The 19,831-nt window shown below is 49.6% G+C and overlaps 1 protein-coding gene across 1 annotated transcript in view; it reads left to right on the plus strand.

Moving 5' to 3' along the window:
- Positions 1-6,111: 6,111 nt before the first annotated feature.
- The window catches only part of Fgfr2 (fibroblast growth factor receptor 2), a 107,747-nt gene continuing 94,027 nt past the window's right edge, over positions 6,112-19,831 (plus strand). Inside the window, 2 exon segments of the mRNA XM_052714721.1 lie at positions 6,112-6,227; positions 9,978-10,307. Coding sequence (XP_052570681.1) covers positions 10,142-10,307 — 166 coding nt within the window. The 5' untranslated portion in view covers positions 6,112-6,227; positions 9,978-10,141.

Genomic DNA, 19,831 nt, shown 5'->3' on the forward strand with positions numbered 1-19,831 from the left:
AAGGAAGAACTCCTGAAGGGTTGGAGGAGGAGGAGGAGGAGGAGGAGGAGGAGGAGGAGGAGGAGGATGTAAGCAAAGGCTTAGCCCACACAGTCCAGCACAGAATCATGGTAGCAATAGCTTCTCACATCTTTTTCACAATGGCATGGCTTGGGGACTCTCAGAATGTGGCTAGTGCTACCAAATTGGAGCATAGGGCTCCAGGTGGGGATGTGGGGCAGGCAGGAACTAAAGGTAGAATTGGATATAATAGTGAATCTCTTCCTATTTGTTCAGCACTGGGGTACAACCCTATGCAAAACTTCTCTGCGGTCTGCCGAAGGGGTGCGGGGTGGACTGTTGTAGTGGAGGTGGTCCCTGTGTGCTTTGGGTGGGGATGGCGAGGGAAGGGCCCGGAGGCTTGCAGCCAAGAAATAACATGCCATTCACTGCTCTTAAATAGCAATGGGCCAGGACTAGAGGAGTTTTCCGGTGGAGGCTCATTGTGAGGAGGCAGGGGTCATCAGCAGTGCCGCAGACAGCTGTCAATTCTTCCACGTAGCCGCTGAGTTCCTGCACTACAGCACGTCCTTCAGTGACAGGTAAATGACAACCTCTCAGCTTCTTTGGACCTCAAGGTGTAGGCCAGGAGACCCACGGGAGATCATCAGAGAGGTTCTCCTTTAGGTTAGACAGGAGGCGTGCGTGTAGTGGGGGTTGGGGGCGGCGGCTCACCTCCGCTCATAATGATGAGCACGGCACTACAGGGATCACAGTCAACCCTTTGGACAGCAGTGGGATGAAAACCAAACCTGGGGTGCCTGGACCTAGTGCTGTCCATGCCACTTGCCAACCACCAAGAAACCGACGGCATCATAGCCGACCATGTGGCTGCTTTGGCTACATAGCTAGCCAAACTGGGTCCCTTCTCGTATTCAGGGAAGCAGATGGCAGAGACTCATCCCTGTCCACTGGGCACAGGGCAGAAGGGGGCAGTGTTGAGATGAAAGCCCACATGGTCCACCTGTGGAGTTTCCTCTACTTGTGTTTTTTTTTTTTTTTAATCATGAAATGATTCAAATATCCAGCAAAGGTGTAAGCGTGTACAACACCCATCGTGTGGACTCCAGAGAGAAGAGGTACATGATATCAGGTTTGCTGGAGCTGTGTGTTTATGCTGTTTTTCCTTGCAGGGTGGCCCTCAGGGCCACCTGTATCCTCTAGTGTGCGGTCCACCCAGCTCCATACAGTCCTTTCCACATCCGCCAGTAACTACTGCACAGGAGCAGCAGGTATTGACCAGCACTGAGGTGCCTCACTCCCCTCCCTGCACCCACGTTCTGTGCAACCGAGGACACCACCATGCCAAGGCTGACCTCTCAGGTGGTTCTCATTGGGCTGTTCTGCTGGGGTGGGAGGGCCTACCAGCCGTGATGGCTCCGGAATGCATTAATGGAGGTCCTTACTAATTATTAGTAATAGCACAATAATGACAGGACAGCCATCGTAGGCTCAATCCCCTGATTGTCCTGGGCAGTGGGGAGAGTAACCTGTGGGGTGGTTGGTGGTTATCATAGAACACACATGGCCTCTCCCATGTGCTGACGTTTCTGGAACCCCCTGGAAGTCCCCTGGTGTTTGTCCCATCCTCATCCATCCATGTTTTTTTTGGAATCCACGAGGCAGCAGTGACGTCAGAGCCACTACTTCCCCTCCTTCGGGACAGAGAAAACAGATGACCCCGAGGACTGAAGTGGCCGGCTCAGGTTCACATAGTTGGAGGAGCTAACTATGGAGAGGGGGAACGCCGCACGGCCTTCCACCCTCACAGAGCACACTCCCTTGGCATCCAAGTGAGATAGTCTTTCTAGGAGGACCTTATTCTTCTTTAGCCATTGTCTCATGTAGCCCAGGATGGCCCCCAGCTCACGACCTGAGGCTGTCTTTGAATTGCTGGTTCCCTGTCTCTACCTCCCTAGTACTGGGATTACAGGTGTACATCGCCATGTCTGGCTTCCAGAGGGACTCCCTATGCCCAGGGAAGCAGGTCCATCCAGTGTAGAATCCTGGATGACATTCAGTGTCAATATGGGATCAACGTCTTTTGCTTTAGTGAAATGTCACAAACTGATGGGCGGAGCCAGAGAGAGAGAGTGTGGGCTCTTCTCATCCCGGAGTAAGCTGCCCGGCTGCAGTCCTGGACCATGAGCTTGAACTCTAGCCATGCTTTGGACTTTATAGAGATGTCACTTGAAGACGAAAACCCATCATTTTGCATGTAGCCTGGCCCACACTGGCAGGGCTGGAGAGCCCTTCAGTGTCACACAGCCTTTGTTCACCCAACTTTTCCATAGGGTGAAGGAAACACAACCCATTCAAACACACGTTATTAAAAGGCAACATCAGAATCTCAACAGAGAGAGGCCGAGTCTTCCGCCTTTCCTTTTCGCCTCTCCCAGCGACGGGGTTAACCGCACAATTTCTTTCTTGAAATGTATAGGATAGCTGAGTTCTGGTGCCCCTGTTTCTCCTTCATTCCATTGATAGATCATTACTAGAGGAGCTGGGGGAGGGGAGGGGCCATCCTGAGGCCTTTTGGGGAGAAAGAAAAGGGTGACTACTCAAGACATTTTGTAAAAGGGGAAAATTGGGAAGAAAGGAGGCCCCGCAGGGGGTGGAGGGTGGAGAATGTGGCCTTGTCTGGGGTTTCTTTCAGCTGAAACCTGCCGCCCAGCCGCCTTCAGTTCCAACTGTCACCTTCAGTTCTTGCTGCCTTTTCTGCCCTCACCCCCAGAACCTCAACAGATTGGGGCTTATTTACCTATTCACACTCAGCCGTGGAAACTCATTAATAGGCTTATTAGTAACAGCATTCACGGGAGGCCATTGACAAAAGGGGTTCCAGCCACTTGAAGAAGGGAGAGAGGAGAAAACCTGCAAAGAGATTATTTTCTCATTCAGAAGCCTGGCTGGGGCAAAAGCTTCCCCAGACCCTTGAGGTCACTTGAAGTCTAAATATGATGCAAAATTGATTTCTTCCAAAAATTCCAAGCATACTTAATTTTTTTTTTTTTTTTTAAACTTAAGAATTTCCTACTGTGGATTTGTAGGCTTTGCTCACTTGAAAAAAAAAAAAAAAAGAGTGTTCTTTGGTAATCAGGGACTTTGGATGGATGGCTACCTTTTCATCTCCTTAAAGAAGAAATTCTGCACACTGCCTCTGACGTTAAAGAAGGTGTTTTTGTTTTCAGCGGAAGGCTTCCCTCCCATTCAGCATCCATAAAGCTATGGATGAATGGGGGACAGGGACAGCGGCTTCCTGGGCCATTAATTTATGTGAGAATGTGCTAACCTCATTTTCAATGGCTGGTGGACCCGCTGCAGAATGGGAAAGGGCTCTCTGTGCCCTGAGACACGGAGTTTCCCATCAGTAGGGAACACAGAAGTACTGGCATGGAGCGGGACCACGGCCTCGTGTTTGTGATTCCAGGTCAGAGAATAACACACGTGGGCGCTGCAGTGAATAGCCCAGTGTCACCTGGCTGAGGTGTTCTGATCCAGGCCAGAGGACTCATCCAAAACATATCCCTCCCCACTAAACATATAGACAGATTATTTTGTTTGGGGATTGGGTTGCTATTTTTGTTGAATTTCCAAACTATAATTTCATAGCTATTTGCCTGGGGCATAGAAAATGGATTTGTTTCTCCTAGCTTTTCAGTGATTTGCATAGAAGTTTCCCAGGCTATTCTGTGAATAAAAATGATCTAGTCAAGCAGGGCCTGAGGAATCCATGTGTGTCAATGGTATAAAGTCCAAGTGTTAGGTGCCACTTCCTTCCAAACCTGCTGTCACAGGTGGGCTTTACTATCTGGCTCTGTCTGTCTTCAGGTGCCAGAAGGAGTCCTTTTGAACTTAGTGGCCTTTTTGAGTCAGGATCTCAAGAGTTCTGGGAATACAGTCCTGTGGTACTATATTTGGCTCAATAATTATGACTTTAAGTTATTTATTTAGACAAAATGTAGCTCAGTAGACCAGCCTGGCTTCAAACTTACTGTGTGGACCAAGTTGGCCCCAAACTCATGGCAATCCTCCTGCTTCACACTCCTGAGTGCTAGGATTACAATTTATATGGTCTTGAATTTAAAAACAGTTGCTCAAGGGTTGGATGAGTGAGAGGGTATATTGAAAGATAAATGATCCCAAGATAGCCTAGTGGAAGAGACAATGGGAGATGCCAATCATTTACAGCCTGGCCTGACATTTAGTAAAGGAATCCTGCTTTGCAACTGAAGAACATAGATTCAGAGAGAAGAATCCAATTTGCTCAAGTTCAGATGACTCTTTTTGATAGAATTGAGTATGTAAGTTCCTTTCTCTCTTTTTCTTTTTGGGCTGGAGATCAAACACAGGTCCTTGTACATGCTCGGCAAGTGATCTACCACTCTTCAACATCTCCAAGCCCTCTAGACTCTTGGATTTCCTCTCTCTCTCTCTCTCTCTCTCTCTCTCTCTCTCTCTCTCTCTCCTATCTATCTATCTATCTATCTATCTATCTATCTATCTATCTATCTATCTATCTATCTATCTATCTATCTATCTTCATTTTATTTGATGGGTATGGATGTAGCCTGCATGTCTGTCTGCACACCACGCATGCAGTACCCGCAGAGGCCAGAAGAGGGCTTCCAACCCCTGGAACTGGAGTTAGAGGTTGTTGTCAGCCAGCTTGTGGGTGCTGGGAATTGAACTAGAGTCTCTAGAAGAACAAACAGGCAGTGCTCTTAACCACTGAGCTGTCTCTCCAGTCTCCTTTTTTTTCTTTTAAAGATTTAGTTTTATTTTATTATTTTTTTAATGTGTCTGTTTCTTTGTGTGGGGTATGTGCTCATGAGTGCAGTTTCCTAAAGAGGCCAGAGGCTTTGGATACCCTTGTAGCTGGAGTTACAGGCTGTTGTGAGGGCCTGAGAGAATGCTGGAAACTGGATTCTGGCACTCTGGAAGAGCAGGAAGCATTCTAAACTGCCAAGACGTCTCTCCAGCCAAATCTCCTTTGGATTTCTTTATGCTAATCTACATTGATACTATTAAGCGAGGTATTTTCTGTTGGAGATTTTGGCTTTTTCGAAGACAGCCACATTAACAACAGCCAGCTGTGTTAACCTCCCTGCTCTCCAGTTTCCTTCTCAGAATCTGGGTAAGTTGCTCGGAAGGCAAATGTGCGAATTAAGTACAGTTACCTAGTCACAAGTCCCCTTCCTAAAAGAGGACTTCCCAAAGACACGCCCCCCCACTCCCTTCTATTGTCCAGAAGGACAAGATAACGCTAACATCTCCCACGAATATTAGTTGCTTCCACCCTCAAAGCTCCGTGGCGTGAATGTCCAGCCCCAGTAACCTGCAGACATATTCTCAGATGTGTGAAGGTGCACAGCCTTCTGTTACTTGTTTCCTAACTTGACACGAAACAATGTAACCCATCCACTTCGTACACCGAAGCTGGCTAGGGAAGGGGACAGCGGCGACCCAGGGCGTACGATCCGATGGATCACTAGTCAGGTTCTGAGAGATCATCCTCGCACCCCTAAGGGCAACGCGGCAGGGGCCCTAGCCTCCTGGGCGGGTGTCTCTTTGCGGCGGCTAGGCGTCGGGAGCGGCGCGGGGCTCGGGACTGCCCCAGCGCGCGGCGCTGATTGGCAGAGCGGGCGCCGCCGTCCAGGAAACGGCTCGGGTTTCAGCGGGGGGCGTGACCCTCCCGAGGAGGCTGCGGCGGCGGCGCGGGCGGCGCGGGGAGAGCGCCGGGAGAGGCGAGCGGCGGCGGCGGGCGCGGAACGGGCGCACGAACGATCGGGTGCGCGGCCGCACGAGCTCCGGCGCCGGGGCTGCCTGCGCGTCCCTGGCCCGGCGTGGCGACTGCTCTCCGGGCTGGCGGGGGCCGGGCGTGAGTCCCCGGGCCTCAGCGTTCCTGCGTGCTGCGAGTGTTCGCCACTCGCCAGCAAAGTTTGGAGTAGGCAACGCCAAACCCCAGTCCTTTCTTCTCGCTGCCCAGATCCGAGGGCAGCGCTGGCGTCATGTCCTCGCTGTTCTGCGATCCGGGGCGTGCGTGAAGCCTCGGAACCTTGGCGCCGGCTGCAAACCAAGGGATCCTTTTCTTTTTGGAGTTTTCCTCCGAGCTCATCGTCTGCTCCATCCCGACCCACTCCGGGCTCCAGCACAGCACCGAGCGCGGAGGAGCGCTGCCGTTCAAGGTAATCGCCGTGCCGAACGCCTCCGGGAGCTTCGCCAGCCGGGAAAGTGGGCGCCGTAGGAGGACCCGGGGCGCAGGATCCTTAGGAGGAGGGCGCTGGGGAAACGATTTGGGGGCGCGCCCTGTCGGTCTCTGGCTGGATTGGTGGTGGGAGAGCGAATGCATGTGGACGGCTGGCTTTGGGGGAGTTCTTTCAGCACCTCCATCCAGATGCTGACATCTGTGTCTGCCGCCGGCACCCTGTCAGACTCCGGCGGGCAATCCTGCCGACTGGGCGCGTTCCTCTGAGCTCAGAGCCGGCGCGCCATGGGGCCGCCTGCCAGTGGCACAGCCCAAAGGCGGGGGCTCGGGAAGGGCATCTTCGGGGTGCCTGGGCTCTGGGAGCTCCAACCCGGTACTATACAGGCCGTTGGGAGAGGTTCTTTCCTGGGAAGAAACTGCTGGAGTGTGTCCGGCGACATCCCTCAAGGGATGGAGATGCCCGGGTGGCACCTTTCGGGAGGCAGTGGCTCGGGTCCCGGATTCCAGTGCCGGGCGTCTCTCGCCCGCCACAGCGGTTGGCGCAGGAGGGATCGCCGCGCGCCTGGGGCTAGGGGGCGAACTGGACCGACTTTTCCTAGTTCTCCTAGCTGCTCCGACCGCAGCCGCGCCGAGATGTCGAAAGCGCAGGCGAGTTCTAACTTGCGCGCTCATTCTTTCAGCGCGGGGGAATCCGCCGAGGGCCCTGCGTGGCGCTGGCTTCCACCGTCGCAGCCAGGGAGCAGGCTCGGGAGGCCGGCCCCAGGCGCGGAGCCTCCTCCGCGCCCCTGCAAACTTCCCAAGACCTTCTTTCCTCACCCCCCCAGTTCAATAAAACCTACCCTTAAAGGCAGACTTGCTTTAAAACTCAGGGCACCCATTATGTGTTTGGTGTGAAATGCTATCAACATTTAAAACTCTATTGTCCCAGGCGTCCCAAATCCCTGTAAATCTTCCACCAGCCTCGACTCATTTTCATCTGAAAAGCCTGTTTAGTTTGAATAGAAAAGCAATCAGGCGCCCCTCTCCCTCTCGTTGGAATGTCAATTAAAATGCAGATTTCTCAGAGCTCTTTAGCGCCCCAAGAAGAAGGACAAAACTGGATATTTCAGGCTGACAAATGAAAGAAATACTACAATGAAGTGGGGTGGTGATGTGCACCCCAAGCTGCTCAAAGTACCCAATGAAACAGGAGGGCAGGGGATTGTGGTCTTACGGCAGCTTGCATTTTGGGGATTTCGTTGTGTTTAAGGCTCCCCTCCCCCAGCCCGTGACAGCTCCCTTCCCTGTTCAGCCACGGCGTGAAGTAAGGAAGCCTTGAGCCAGGACTGAGGTCTACATTTAGTATTAGCCTGGTAGTGTTGACTCCTGCCATGAGAAATCCACTTGGGAACAAAATGCCAATTGCTCAGCCTGCTTAGGCATCCTGGGACTGAGAGCCCCTTTAAGGTAGCAGCCCCCCCCCCCCCCCCCGTTGGCCCTCAATTAGCCTGCTTTCTTGAGGATGGAGAAGAGTGTGCAAAGTTGTATAGCACTGCTCAAGCTCCCCAGACAGGCCCTTTCTGCCGGTCACTTTGCCTGTCTTGGGAGGCAGACTTGCGCAGAGGTGACCCTAAGGGGCGGGTGGCCGTGAAGAGCCACCCGACAGAGCGAGGGTGAGGACTCCTCCCTAGTAGGCTGAGAAGAGAGTTCCCTTTCAGGGGGAAAAATAAACACGCTGGGGCTTTCACTGGGGCTCAGCCTCCAGGAAGGATTATGGTATTGAAGGCAGGAAGCTGGGATTGTGGCCGCCAGCAGCATGCTGGGCCTGTGTTCCCAACACCGAGCCTTGGGACCTAATTATCCTGCCTAGGAGGTCGCTCAGCACTTTTGTCCACTCCGGTGAGTTGCTGCGCAGACCTGCTGCCTTCCTTCTCGCCTTACAGAGGTTTGAGGAGGTGGCTGCTGTGGGGCCTGGGCCTGAGAAGAACCAACGTTCAAGTTGAGTCAGCCCGGGGCACTGGCCATCTTCCTGCTCCAGCAGAGGCATTCCTGGGTAGGGGTTGTGGGGAAGCGGCAAGACCGACTAGGATCTGAGATTGTTTGTAAAGTGCTTGAGAGGTGGAGAATTTCTCTGAATTCTGGAAGTTCTTAGTAAATCAATGAGAATGTTTGTGGACTTTGCTCTGACAGGTATGTAGAAATAGGGAATTATCTTTTGGGACTCTTGACTTTAAGAAGAAAAAGAGTTGGGGAGAAAAATCCTTTAAGGCATCTTAAAAAATGCTGAGCACCTAAACACACACACACACACACACACACACACACACACACACACACACACACACACTTTCCTGGCTTTTGTTGTTAGCGATACCATTTTACCTGTGCTTAAAAACCAAAACCAAAACAAGCTTCTTATTCCCGGTTTGGAGAGGATGCCTCCTCTTTCCGCCTATACTCCTTTGAGTTCCCAGTGAAGAGTAAAAGGAACAGATTTTAGGACAGGGCCTGTTCAGGGAGGTTCTGTCAATGTTGGAATCCTATGTCATAATTGAAAGCATCAAAAGCGCAGGATTAGACTTTTTTCTTTGGCATTGGAACTCTCAGCCAACCCCAGTCTCATAAAGCGTGCTTCACCGAATCCAGCGCCCAGGGTTTTGTCCAGTCCTTCCCTGCAACTGTCTTCTGCAGAGTCACTGAAACTTGTGCATTCTGACTCAAGGCTTAGTCACTGAGGACACTGAACAAATTTAAAGTTATTTGTTCAGTGGTAAGCTTTCTTGGGAAATTCTCTCTGCTTTGGATCGAGTAAGTTGAGTGCCCCCTTGTAACTGATACTTTGGAAGTTTAGCCAATAGGTTGGCATATTGAAAGCCCCCAGGCCAATCACATACCAGGACAGCTTACAGGTATCATCACCATTAGTAATAAACTCCTGCATTATTCATCAAGGTTTGTGTCTGCTCTGTATCTTAACCCCCTTGACGCAGGTTGAAGACATTTAGTTAGTATGCCTGTACAAAACTGCCTGGTAGTAAGTGGAAGGGAATTCAGGCTTTGAATCCCCCGTTTGGATCAAACTCACTCTTTGTAAGTGGTTACTTGGCGAGAGACTCAAATACAGGCCTGCGTTTGAAAATGAATCCTGACAAGTGTAAACTGGTGGGAATTTTTTGTAGCCTTCCTGGGATTCTTTGATTCTGTTGGTCTCCTTTCTTCCCGGGAATTACACTGAAGGGGTGGGGTGGGGGGGGAGGGGGGAGGACACGCCGCTCAGCTCCAGCCCAGCTGAAATGTGGTTCTCGGAGCAGACCCTCCTCCTGTCAGCCTCTTAAAGGCCAGCTGGAATAAGAAAAGTTAATGAGGCTGCTTGTGCCAAGCCCAGCGTTTTAAACTCGTTTTTTTTTTTTTTTCAGTTGCCCTTGAGAGGGAGGAAGGTCAGGTTGCTTCTGCAACCTGGTAGCTTTGATAGTGGATGGAAGGGCACACTCTGTGTGTGTAGCTGAGTGGCTGGGTCCTACAGCTATGGTTCATCTTGGTGTCTCCTAAAAGTAAGCTTTATAAAAGATTAGCCTACTCCAGCTTGTGGACCATTCTGGAAACACCTGGGACACTGAGGTGAGGATGGAAGGCTTTTGTCGATAATGAAAAAGAATGTGTCTGATCACAGCTGACAAACGATTTTATCCCATCTGGGTTTAAGCGAGTTGGCACGAGAAAAGACTGTACTAACTGGCTGAATCTCTTTCAGTGGCGGCAGCAACAGCAACAGCAGCAGCAGCAGCAGCAGCAGCAGCAGCAGCAGCAGCAGCCGCCGCCGCCTGAACACAGCCACGCCACAGCGCTCTGGCTCCTGAGCCCCACCGTGGGCTGAAGGCATTGCAGGCAGCCCATGGTCCTTGAGGAAGTGTGCAGATGGGATTGCCGTCCACATGGAGATATGGAAGAGGACCAGGGATTGGCACTGTGACCATGGTCAGCTGGGGGCACTTCATCTGCCTGGTCTTGGTCACCATGGCAACCTTGTCCCTGGCCCGGCCCTCCTTCAGTTTAGTTGAGGATACTACGTTAGAACCAGAAGGTAAGTTCTTGCATGCCATTTTTAAGGTACCAAGTTGTTGTGGGGACATGTCTTGGGGAAGTGGTCATTAAAGGAAAGGAATTTTTTTTTTTTTTTTTAGTCAGGTGCCTGAGAAGGGTGATCTTTCTCTACATCTTCCACAGCAGATCTTAGAAAGGAGGGTCTTGGCTCCTAGGTAGGAGCGGAGTGGTTTAGTTTGCTCTGTTCTCTGTGCTGGGTGAGGGAGGCAGCCTGGAGCTCTTTTTCAGCCAATACCTTGCAGCACTCTGGAGGGGATGTGTTTTAGCAAAATGACCGTCATCTGTGGCCTTCTGCAGCTGCTTTCGGGATGGAGGGAGAGCCTTGAGTCGCTGGTTTTTGGCTAACGGAAATAGGCAGCCTCCAAAAGCTGATGTTTTCTTTGCATTGTTTAAAAGAAGGTTCTGAAGCTAGTTGTGGAAAGCTAGTTGTGAGGAGGCCATGCTGAAATACTGAGCTGGGCAAAGATCTGGTCCTTCTCCCAGGTCCTTCAGAGACGTGGTCGATAGCCAAGCCTCTCTGCTTGGTGCAGCATGGAAATCTGTCATCGGGAGGGAATATTGGTAGGCGAGTTATTTTTTGAGTGGTAATCCGAGCGTGACGCCGCAGATCCTAGCTCTCATCGCCACTTAATGAACGTGTTTGCTGAGGCCCACCTGGTGCCGGCTGGGCTTTGGAGTCCGTCACGGTCCTGAGTGCTGGCAGGTCAACTGAGCTGCTGTGGTTATGCACCCCGAATCAGGGTCCTGAGGAGCAGTGTGTTTCTCCAGGGAGGAAGGGTGGACAGAACCCCCAAGGATGTCTGTCCACAAGGAGGACTATATACTCATCCGAGAGGTGGGCTGGAGAGATGGGTCTCCAGTCAGATCTACCCAGGCACTCTCACTGGCTTTGTGTGAATGAGCCTGGGGGATGTTGGGCCTCACAGATGCCTGGAAATGTTACAAATTACCAGGTGAGACATTGTGGCACCTGTCCTGACTTTGGGAAGGAAATACAGTTGGAGCTGGTGTGTAAGGCTTGTTCAACATGCAGCCTCAGACCCATTTTTGGAACCACCACCTCTTTGTGACTTATCCTGTGACATCGGGGAGAGGGTAATTTGCAACAGTGACCTGTTTTCAAAGGGCTTAATGTGAGGGGAAGGGATTGGGTTGCTCAAAGTCTGGTCTGTACTTCTTTAATTTTGCTAATAATTAAAATGGATGTTCCCCTAATTGCTGGTTTTCCCTGGAGTGTGTGGCTCAGCACAAACTCAGGAAGCTGGGCTGGGATTTCCTACAGTGCGGGCTTCAGAAACAGCCCAAGTGAGGAAGGAATTGTCATTTTTCATTTGGACTCTCGGGGCAGTGTTGCTATGAGTTGATTTCTGTGTCTAGTCTAAAATGGTCTTGGAGGGTTTCCTGGGCTGCTTCTAATTACCTAAGGAAGGCTGCAAGATGTGTGTACGTCAGGGAGAAGACAGGTGGGGGAGAGGAAGGAAGAACAGTGAGATGGAGTCCCCCAAATGGCTCTTTGTGTAAGAACTGATATCCAACAATGTGAGCATTGTTGAAAGCAGATCCCACCACCTGGGGACCTGTAGATGCATGTAGGGCTAGGGAGGAAGGCCACGAAGTCCCAGAAGTTGTAGGTCACACGCCGCTGCCAATGCCCTTGGGTACACTGCCCTAGATTCAGAGTTTGCATGAATTTCGAATCACATCCAGAGTTGGGAGATGCTAAGAAAAAGAAAAAAGAAGAGAAAAAAAGTGCTTGAAGGTGTGGAGCTTCACCAGCACAGGCTGGGGTAAAGCAGAGAAACCTGAGGGTCTCAGTTTCCCCTTCTACTACAGAGGGTTCGAGATGATGAGTTTGGAGAAGCTCTTTATCAATAGTCATTGAACAGTAACATCCCCAGAGGCCTCTGGCTACTCCCTCAGGAGGTGTATGTTTCATCAGTGATCTGGACAGAAAGAGAGAAAGCATAGCTTCTGGCGTTGATGGCATTGATGGTGGCTCTGGCTACCACCATTGCCAGCAAGCTGGGACAAGGTGGTGCCAGTTCTCACAGCAGCGAGCAATCTCTGTTTGAGATGGAGGTTGCCCTGGGAGGGATCCCTGCAGGATTCGCACTTTCTCCTTGTCTGTTAGATCAACGTTGCCATGGGTGTCCTGGTGATTAGAAGATAATCAAGTGAGAGATGCCGCTCCATGCTAAAGGCTCTGGTGTCTCCCCACCCCAAATGAAGTGTGTGTGTGTGTGTGTGTGTCCCCAGCTGTCTTATTTAGTGCCACGAGAACTTTAGCTAGCCAACACTAGGCTTGCCTTTGATCAGCTGAAGCTTTACCATGCAAGACTTTGGTTTGCTAATTTGGAAGCTCAGTTTAGATAATGTCTGTTGGGCCAGAGAGGTATGTAATCAAGAGGTTCCCAGAAAGAGCCTGTGCTCCCCTACTAAGGAGTCCCTCTTTTTTTGACCCTTTAGGGAAGTGTTCTGTCCAGTCATGTAGTTCTCTGTAGTATATTTAATCATGTAATGTATGTCATCATCCCCCATCCTGTCCTGTCCCGTGTGTCTCGGGACACTTTCTCAAGTGGCAGCAGCAGGCTTGGGTCAAAGTCAGTTGACCTAAGAAGAAAGTAATCTCTATACGATTTTACTCAGTGTCTCAGACTAGAAATGGTTGTATCCAACTGGTCTCTCATGACAAAGGACAACAGTGTCAACAGTTGCTGACTGGGGAGGGCTGGTCCTGATGCTAAGAACTGTTCTGTTGATTCATATTTGAATGGTCCCACTGGAGTCAAGCTTGATGACTGCCAGTCCATGTCTTATCTTCAGGTTCTCCTGACATTGTCACCTGCTCTGGTTAATTAAGTAATTGTTGACATTAAGGGAATCTGTTTACCCCAGCCCAGCAGGAGCTAGAATAAAAGGGCTTTTCTAACCCCAAACCCTTAATTACTTTCCCAACCTCTGCAAAGTGAAATTCTGCAAAGTGACAACCTGGGGGAAGGTAATTTGCATGCCTTTGAAAGAAACCACTAGTTTTTGGGCAGTCTTCTTGGGTATAGAGTCGAGGGCAGTCTTCTAGGGTGGTAGGGGTGAAAGCAGTCTTCTAGGGTGTAGGGGTGAGGGCGAGGCTGCCCAGGATTCAGGTGAGCAGAGACTTTGAGTGTGAGGTCTGCATGGAGACCGCCTTAAGCCAGACTTTCCCAGGGTAGTTTAAGTCCTTTGCCAGAGAGTAGGCCACGTGCTGTGGTCTCAACCCTCCACATTTAATGGCCGGTTCAAAGAGGAGAAAAGAGATATCTGCATGGTGCAAGTGGATGATTTAAAATAAGTCTTGTGTTTCCTATTATCTGCACTTTTGTTCCTCAGTATGAGTGTGAATATTTAACAGTTGACTGTAACTTGATACTTTGCTGAGGAACAAGGGCTTATTCTTGGTCAATTAAACCAAAAGCAGGCGCATGCTGTTAAACATACAATGGAGTACACATTCTTCATTAGTATATAACGTATTTCACAATTCATGGACAAAGAACTGTGTTTAATATTCCTTCTAGAGCAAAAATCTGGCAAGCCGAGAAAGTTGGCATCTGTCTAACTGTTTCTTGCTGGCTTCCGCTGATCCAAGTAGAGCAAGGCGCTCACGTTCCCCGCCCCCCTCCCGTGTGTATGTGTGTGTGTGTGTGTGTGTGTGTGTGTGTGTGTGTGTGTGTCTGTCTGTCTGTCTGTCTGTCTGTGTTGCCTATTTATTTTAGTCAGTTAAAAGATTGCTTAAAGAAAATAAAGCCCCCCCCCCCCAGCCAGCACTAAAGACCTTTCATTGTTGCTTTTGTTGTTGTTAAGATTTATTTTGAATTATTTGGAGTTGGGTGTAGGTATGTGTATTTCTGGGTGGGTAGTTGTGCATGAGTGCAGGTGCCCATGGAGGCCGGAGGTTTTGGATGCCCTGGAGTTGGGTCTGGAAGTGAATGGGAGTCCTCGGCAAGGGTGGCCTATGCTCATAACCACTGAGCCATCTCTTCTGCTCCAAGGTCTTTCAAAGTTGGTTTTGCTTGTTTGTTTTTTTCTGTTGATGGTGAGAATTCAAATAACCAAGCATTCCAGTATGAAATGTTTCCAATAACAGATTTAATGAATAATTACATGGTTATGAAATACTGGGGTAGTGTTTAAACAGGAAGGGGATGTTTAATGTTCACATTCTCTGTGGAGTGTATGCAGTAGCCCTGGACATTCAGTAGCCCTCACACTTGCACACTGTTAAGCTACTTACACAGTCAGGGTGGTTGTTAAAGGACAGCCAAGTCCCGTTCATCAGGGTCTGCCTTACTTTTCTATTTCTGATCGAATCCCTGGGAAGTCTGATCCAGCAAGGTGTCTTGGCTTGCTCAGCAGCCCAGGAATTATTTTGGGGAAGGGGAGTGCTGCAGGCTATTTTACAGATAATTATGGGTTTCCTGTGCAGAAATGTCCCTGAAGGGGCTGGGATGATGGCTCTGTGATTAGAGAGTACTTCCTGCTTTTGCAGAGGATGGGTGTTGGGTCCCCAACACCCACAGGGAGCTGCTCATAATTGTCTTTATCTCCAGCTCCAGGGGGATCGGATGCCTCTGACTTTACTGCTACCTGCACACGCCCTTTTTACACGTGTTTCCCTTGCTCTTACTGTCATGATTGCTTTGTAGAGAATGATAGAAAAATCCAAGATGGCAGTCTCGTGCATGGTGGCCAATGGTGTTTAGTGGTAGTCTTGTCCTAATATATAATTGGTGAGCCGGGTGGTGGTAGCCTTTAACTCACTTGGGAGGCAGAGGCGGGCAGATCTCTGAGTTCTGAGGCCAGCCTGGTCTACAGAGTGAGTTCCAGGAAAGCTAGGACTACACAGAGAAACCCTGTATCAAAAAACCAACATGCACCCCCCCTCCCCCGCACCCCCCAAAATTGGTGAAAGCTTGGAGCTGTATTTTTGCAAAAGTGTATTTAACCATCAGGATAAACTGTGATCATTCTTTTGTGCTGGTGGTTTGTTTTTGAGAGAGGGTCTCGCTATGTAACCCAGACTGGCCTGGAATTTGCCCTGTAGCCCACATTGGTCTAGAACTATCAATCCTCCTGCCTCAACTTCCATACCCAGCTGTCTGTCATCCTTGAAGAGCCTGTCTCAGTTTTCAGTAATTTTGGAAAATTTGCACTATTCTTTTTTTTTTTTATAGTGTATTTCTTTTTATGTGTGTAAGTGTTTTGCCTGAATGTACGCATATGCACCATGTATGTGTCTGGTGCCTGTAGAGGCTAGAAGAGGGCTTCCAGTCCCCTGGAACTAGAGTTACAGATGGTCATGAGCTGCCATGTGGGTCCTGAAAATAGAGCCGGTGGTCTTCACCACCGAGCCAAGTCTCCAGTCCTGTGATGAAATGTGGAATGTGCTGCTCATTTGCTTGAGGCCGCCCGCCATAAGTAAAGGTGCCCTTTGTGGACTTTTTTACATCATGAGAATAAAAGAAAATCCACTGCTTGCTTTTGACTGGACCAAGTCAGGGAGCTAAAACGTCACAGACCCTTTCTCTCTCTCTCTCTCTTTTTTTTTAAAAAATAATTTATTTAACTTTTATTTTATATGCATTGGTGTGAAACTGGAGTTACGGATAGGTGTGAACTGCCATGTGGGTGCTGGGAATTGAACCCAGGTCCTCTGAAAGAGCAGCCAGTGCTCCCACCCCTGGGCTATCTCTCCAGCCCCAACATACCCTCTCCTTTAAATTCTCGTCCAACTAAAGAATAATGACTCCCAAGTAATTTCTGGACAGAATGCGTACACAGAGAATTTCAGATTCTGGTGAGCATGTTTTATGAGGATGTTAAAAGTAGCTCATAAGGAGAATGCTGATAGATTCAGGAGTGAGAACCAGGCAGGCATGTTTATTTCTGTTATTTATATAGCACCTTTCCTGAAACATCTCAATCCTGAGTGCTAGCTAAATAAACTCATAAATTCCATGATTGTTTCCTAACCCTGGAATTTCTCTTTTATTATACAGTAGGGTGTTGTTACACCTGATAGTTTACAAACACTTTTTTTTCCCCATATGTGACCAAGTTTTAAAGGTATCCAGACACTGAAAATGGCCAACTTGGTGTGTTTGTTACCGATCGAAACTAGAGATCTTTGCAACTGGAGATCTTCCTAAAGTTTATTCTCTTTGGACACCCTTCAAGTTCACATTGAGAGTTGACAGTTGGCTAGCCCTAACTAAAGTCATGTGGCTTGCTTCAAGGCGCCTCTTTCCTGCTTCGCCCCAACCCTTTGGATTTCCACTAAGACTGTTGTTTAGCGAGTTGTAGCGGGCACACTGCTGAATATATGACCTATATGGAGAAATGTTCAGATTAAAGACCAAGTCAACATTTGACTCTTAAAATTTTAAATAGAAGCAAGTGGAGTTGGTTTGAATAGTGTGCGATGTGCTTCCTGGAGGTATATTCTCAGAGGAAATTGCCCTTGGGAGCTGAGTTTGAATGTCTCTACTATCTACTTGACCTCAGCCAAGTGAGATAACCCTTCTGAAACACCAAGATAATATCTCTCTAAATTGTGCAGATTGAATACAAACTGGACTGGAGTTCCTGGCTCAGTGCAGGTGCTTGGCAAATGCTGATTTCTTCCCATCCCACACCCTCGTCAAAGCAAATAAAACCCATATTTCAAAGACCTGATAATATGCTTGCCTTGTAATCTATAATGATAAATGGTGAATGTACAGATATTTAAATAGAAAGGAACATCAGACCTTCCTTTATCCCACTCCCTTTGCCCCCGTGGACTTTTGCAAGCCCCTCCCCATCCGGAGTTTAGACATGTGACCCTTCTGCTGCTTCCAAGTGTTCGAGGTCGGCATTTTCTTTTCTTTATTAAGAAAGTCAATTATAGCCTCACAGTACATAGTGAGAACACACATTATGAGGTATGGCTGTGTTTTGGCAAGAGAGTCTTCTGCCTGAGGTTTCTAAAGGATCAATGTAGGCCCGATGAAGGATGGTGGAGAGGTTGTTATGGGCTTGGTTGGATGTGCTGTAATGTGCTCTGCTCTGTCCTGCCAGTGAGGGACCTGCCCCTAGAGCAGGTGGAGATTGCCAATTGCCGTCTTCTCCTATAATGTCTTTCTCCATCAGCCTGCTAGGGTTGCTAGGTACTGGCCTTCCAGTCTGCGTGGAAGAGCTGAGTGTTCATTTGCATGGCTCCTCTAGGAGGGGTTGATGAGAGCACAGGTTCAGGGTGAGATCATGTCCTTCAGCTCCCTTCTTGGGATAGTGATGGCTACCGTGAGGGTGGATGAGGTCATACTCTTCTCACCGTTCCTTGTGATAATGATGGTGAAGGTGGCGATGATGGGAGAGCAGGCACTTATTAAGTGCCTGTGGTGTCTCAGATGTACTAGGTATGTCGACATCTTGTCCCTTTCCACTAAACAAGCAGACCCCAGGGATCCCATTTCATGAATAAAATCCCAGCAGTTCTTGGCAATGCTGGGATCGCTGGACAACTTCACAGCATACACCTAGCCTCTAGGTGAATTTATTGGTGGAAGATGGATTCCACAGCTGATTCCTCCTTCCTCAGCAAGAGGATATTTGGTGGAGTGCTGAGCACCCCTCTTGCTTTTTCCTTACCCCTAATTTGAATGTAAAACTTCAAAGGACAGGCTGGCTGATCTTCCTCAAGGACCCACATCCCTTCCTTAAGTCATTTAAAGAAGAGTTTCGGGCAATACATTTTCCCACCCTTGATTTCTCTATAATGGCCTCCGGTGATATGTAGGTAAGAAGTCCGCCCTCTGCTGCTGTGGGGAGACTGCACAGAGTCCTGGATGGTGACTTATGCTGAGTCACTGGACAGGCGCTTGGGACAGGAAGGACTGTCCTGGTCTTGCCCATTTGTTCGTAGGTCACTCAAGATCTTCTTTGCCCCTTACACCCTGGTGGTCTGCCTCAGATCCTGCGAAACCTTCGCTTGATTGGGTTGCTATCCTGATAGCATTTCTGGCTTTTCTTTTGGTATTTCTGCTTTGCAACCAGGTGGGAAGTCAAAGGCCACCTGTACAGGATTACCCAGGACTCCTTCAGCCCGTGGCTATGGAAATGATAGGTGTGGGGGCCCTTTCAATGTCACTCCTCCCCAGAGATTAGGGACTCGCCACCCTTCTGCCCACCCTCTGTCTCCTCCCCTCTCCCCAAGGAAAAAAAGAAAAAAAAAATTCAAGAACTAAAGGCTGGAAGCCAAGACACCCACTCCTCCTCCAACTTTGGCCAAAGAAGGGTGTTCCTAGGGGCAGAAGAAGCCAGGAAATGAAGCCTGTTTTTAAAGCCAGCAAAGTTCACTTTGGTGGCTTAAAAAAAAAAAAGTGCACTCAGGTCCTAGCCAGGTGTAGAGGTGAGTGGCACCGGCCAGGATACAGGTTTTTGTAGAGGTGGCTTGTACAGTGAGTGGGGATGCTCAGAGGCTGCAGGCATGAGGTGAGGCATGGCCACGGTTATAAGAAGGAAGCAAGGCAGCTTTCCCTCAGAACTACAGTCCTTGGGGACAATGACCACTTCCCAAGCCAGCAGAGAGAAGATGCTCTAGATGTGCTTTTCCAGTCTCAGGGTAATTAATAACCTTCGAGTCAGTTTCCCAATTTATTGGTTAATTGGTTGAGCCAGGGTCTCATGTAGCCCAGGCTGGCCTTGAGCTGTGTAGCTGAGACTGCCCTTGAACTTCTGATTCTCCTGTCTCCACCTCCCGAATGCTGGGATTACAGGGCACACCAATATGCCCACTTCCCATCTCATCTTGGTTGTAGGAAGGTGTTCACCCTTGAAGGGGTGGCCAGTCTGAGGAGGCCGCGCCATGCTGCGGCTGGGTTATTTTGCTCTGCTCCTTGGTGTCTCTTTCCTGACACTTCATCTCTCTGGTTTCTTGTCCAATCATCATGGAGGTCAGGAAATGGCAAGAGCCGAGAGGCCAGGAAAGCCCTGCTGGTCGTGGGCAGAGTAGTGACGGCTCCTTCCTTGCCTGGCATAGTGACACACCTTGTCCTCAGGAAGCCACAATGTCCGGGCGCCTTGCCCGGGTCTTCTGGACTCAGTGGTGAAGTCTGAAGGTAGCCACTCTTCAGATTTGTTTGCTTTCTGAAAGCCTCCCCTCCAGGCAAATCTGAGGTCTGTAAGGCAGGAGAGAAAGGTTAACCGTGGTGGTGCCATTTTCATTAGGAACTTCCAAGCAAATGTGGGTTTCAGGCCTCCTCGATAGCATCCCCAGAGCCTTGCTTTTCCCTGCAAAACACTGCGGAAAAGTGATTCTTACAGCCCTGGCCTGCCTTTCTCGGCCCTGCGGTATTAACCCAGCTGGAATGGTATCTCCCCCAGCTCCAGGATGATCCCTGCCCTCTCCTGAGAGCAACTTTGGGCGAGGTCATTGCTGTCCAGCTGCTTACTGACCGCTCCTCCAGCCAGGGAGTTTCCTCCGGCTTCCAT

Source organism: Peromyscus californicus, unplaced genomic scaffold (genome assembly GCF_007827085.1).
Source record: "Peromyscus californicus insignis strain IS unplaced genomic scaffold, ASM782708v3 Scaffold_4__1_contigs__length_199733344, whole genome shotgun sequence".
In the NCBI taxonomy this organism is placed as follows: Eukaryota; Metazoa; Chordata; class Mammalia; order Rodentia; family Cricetidae; genus Peromyscus; species Peromyscus californicus.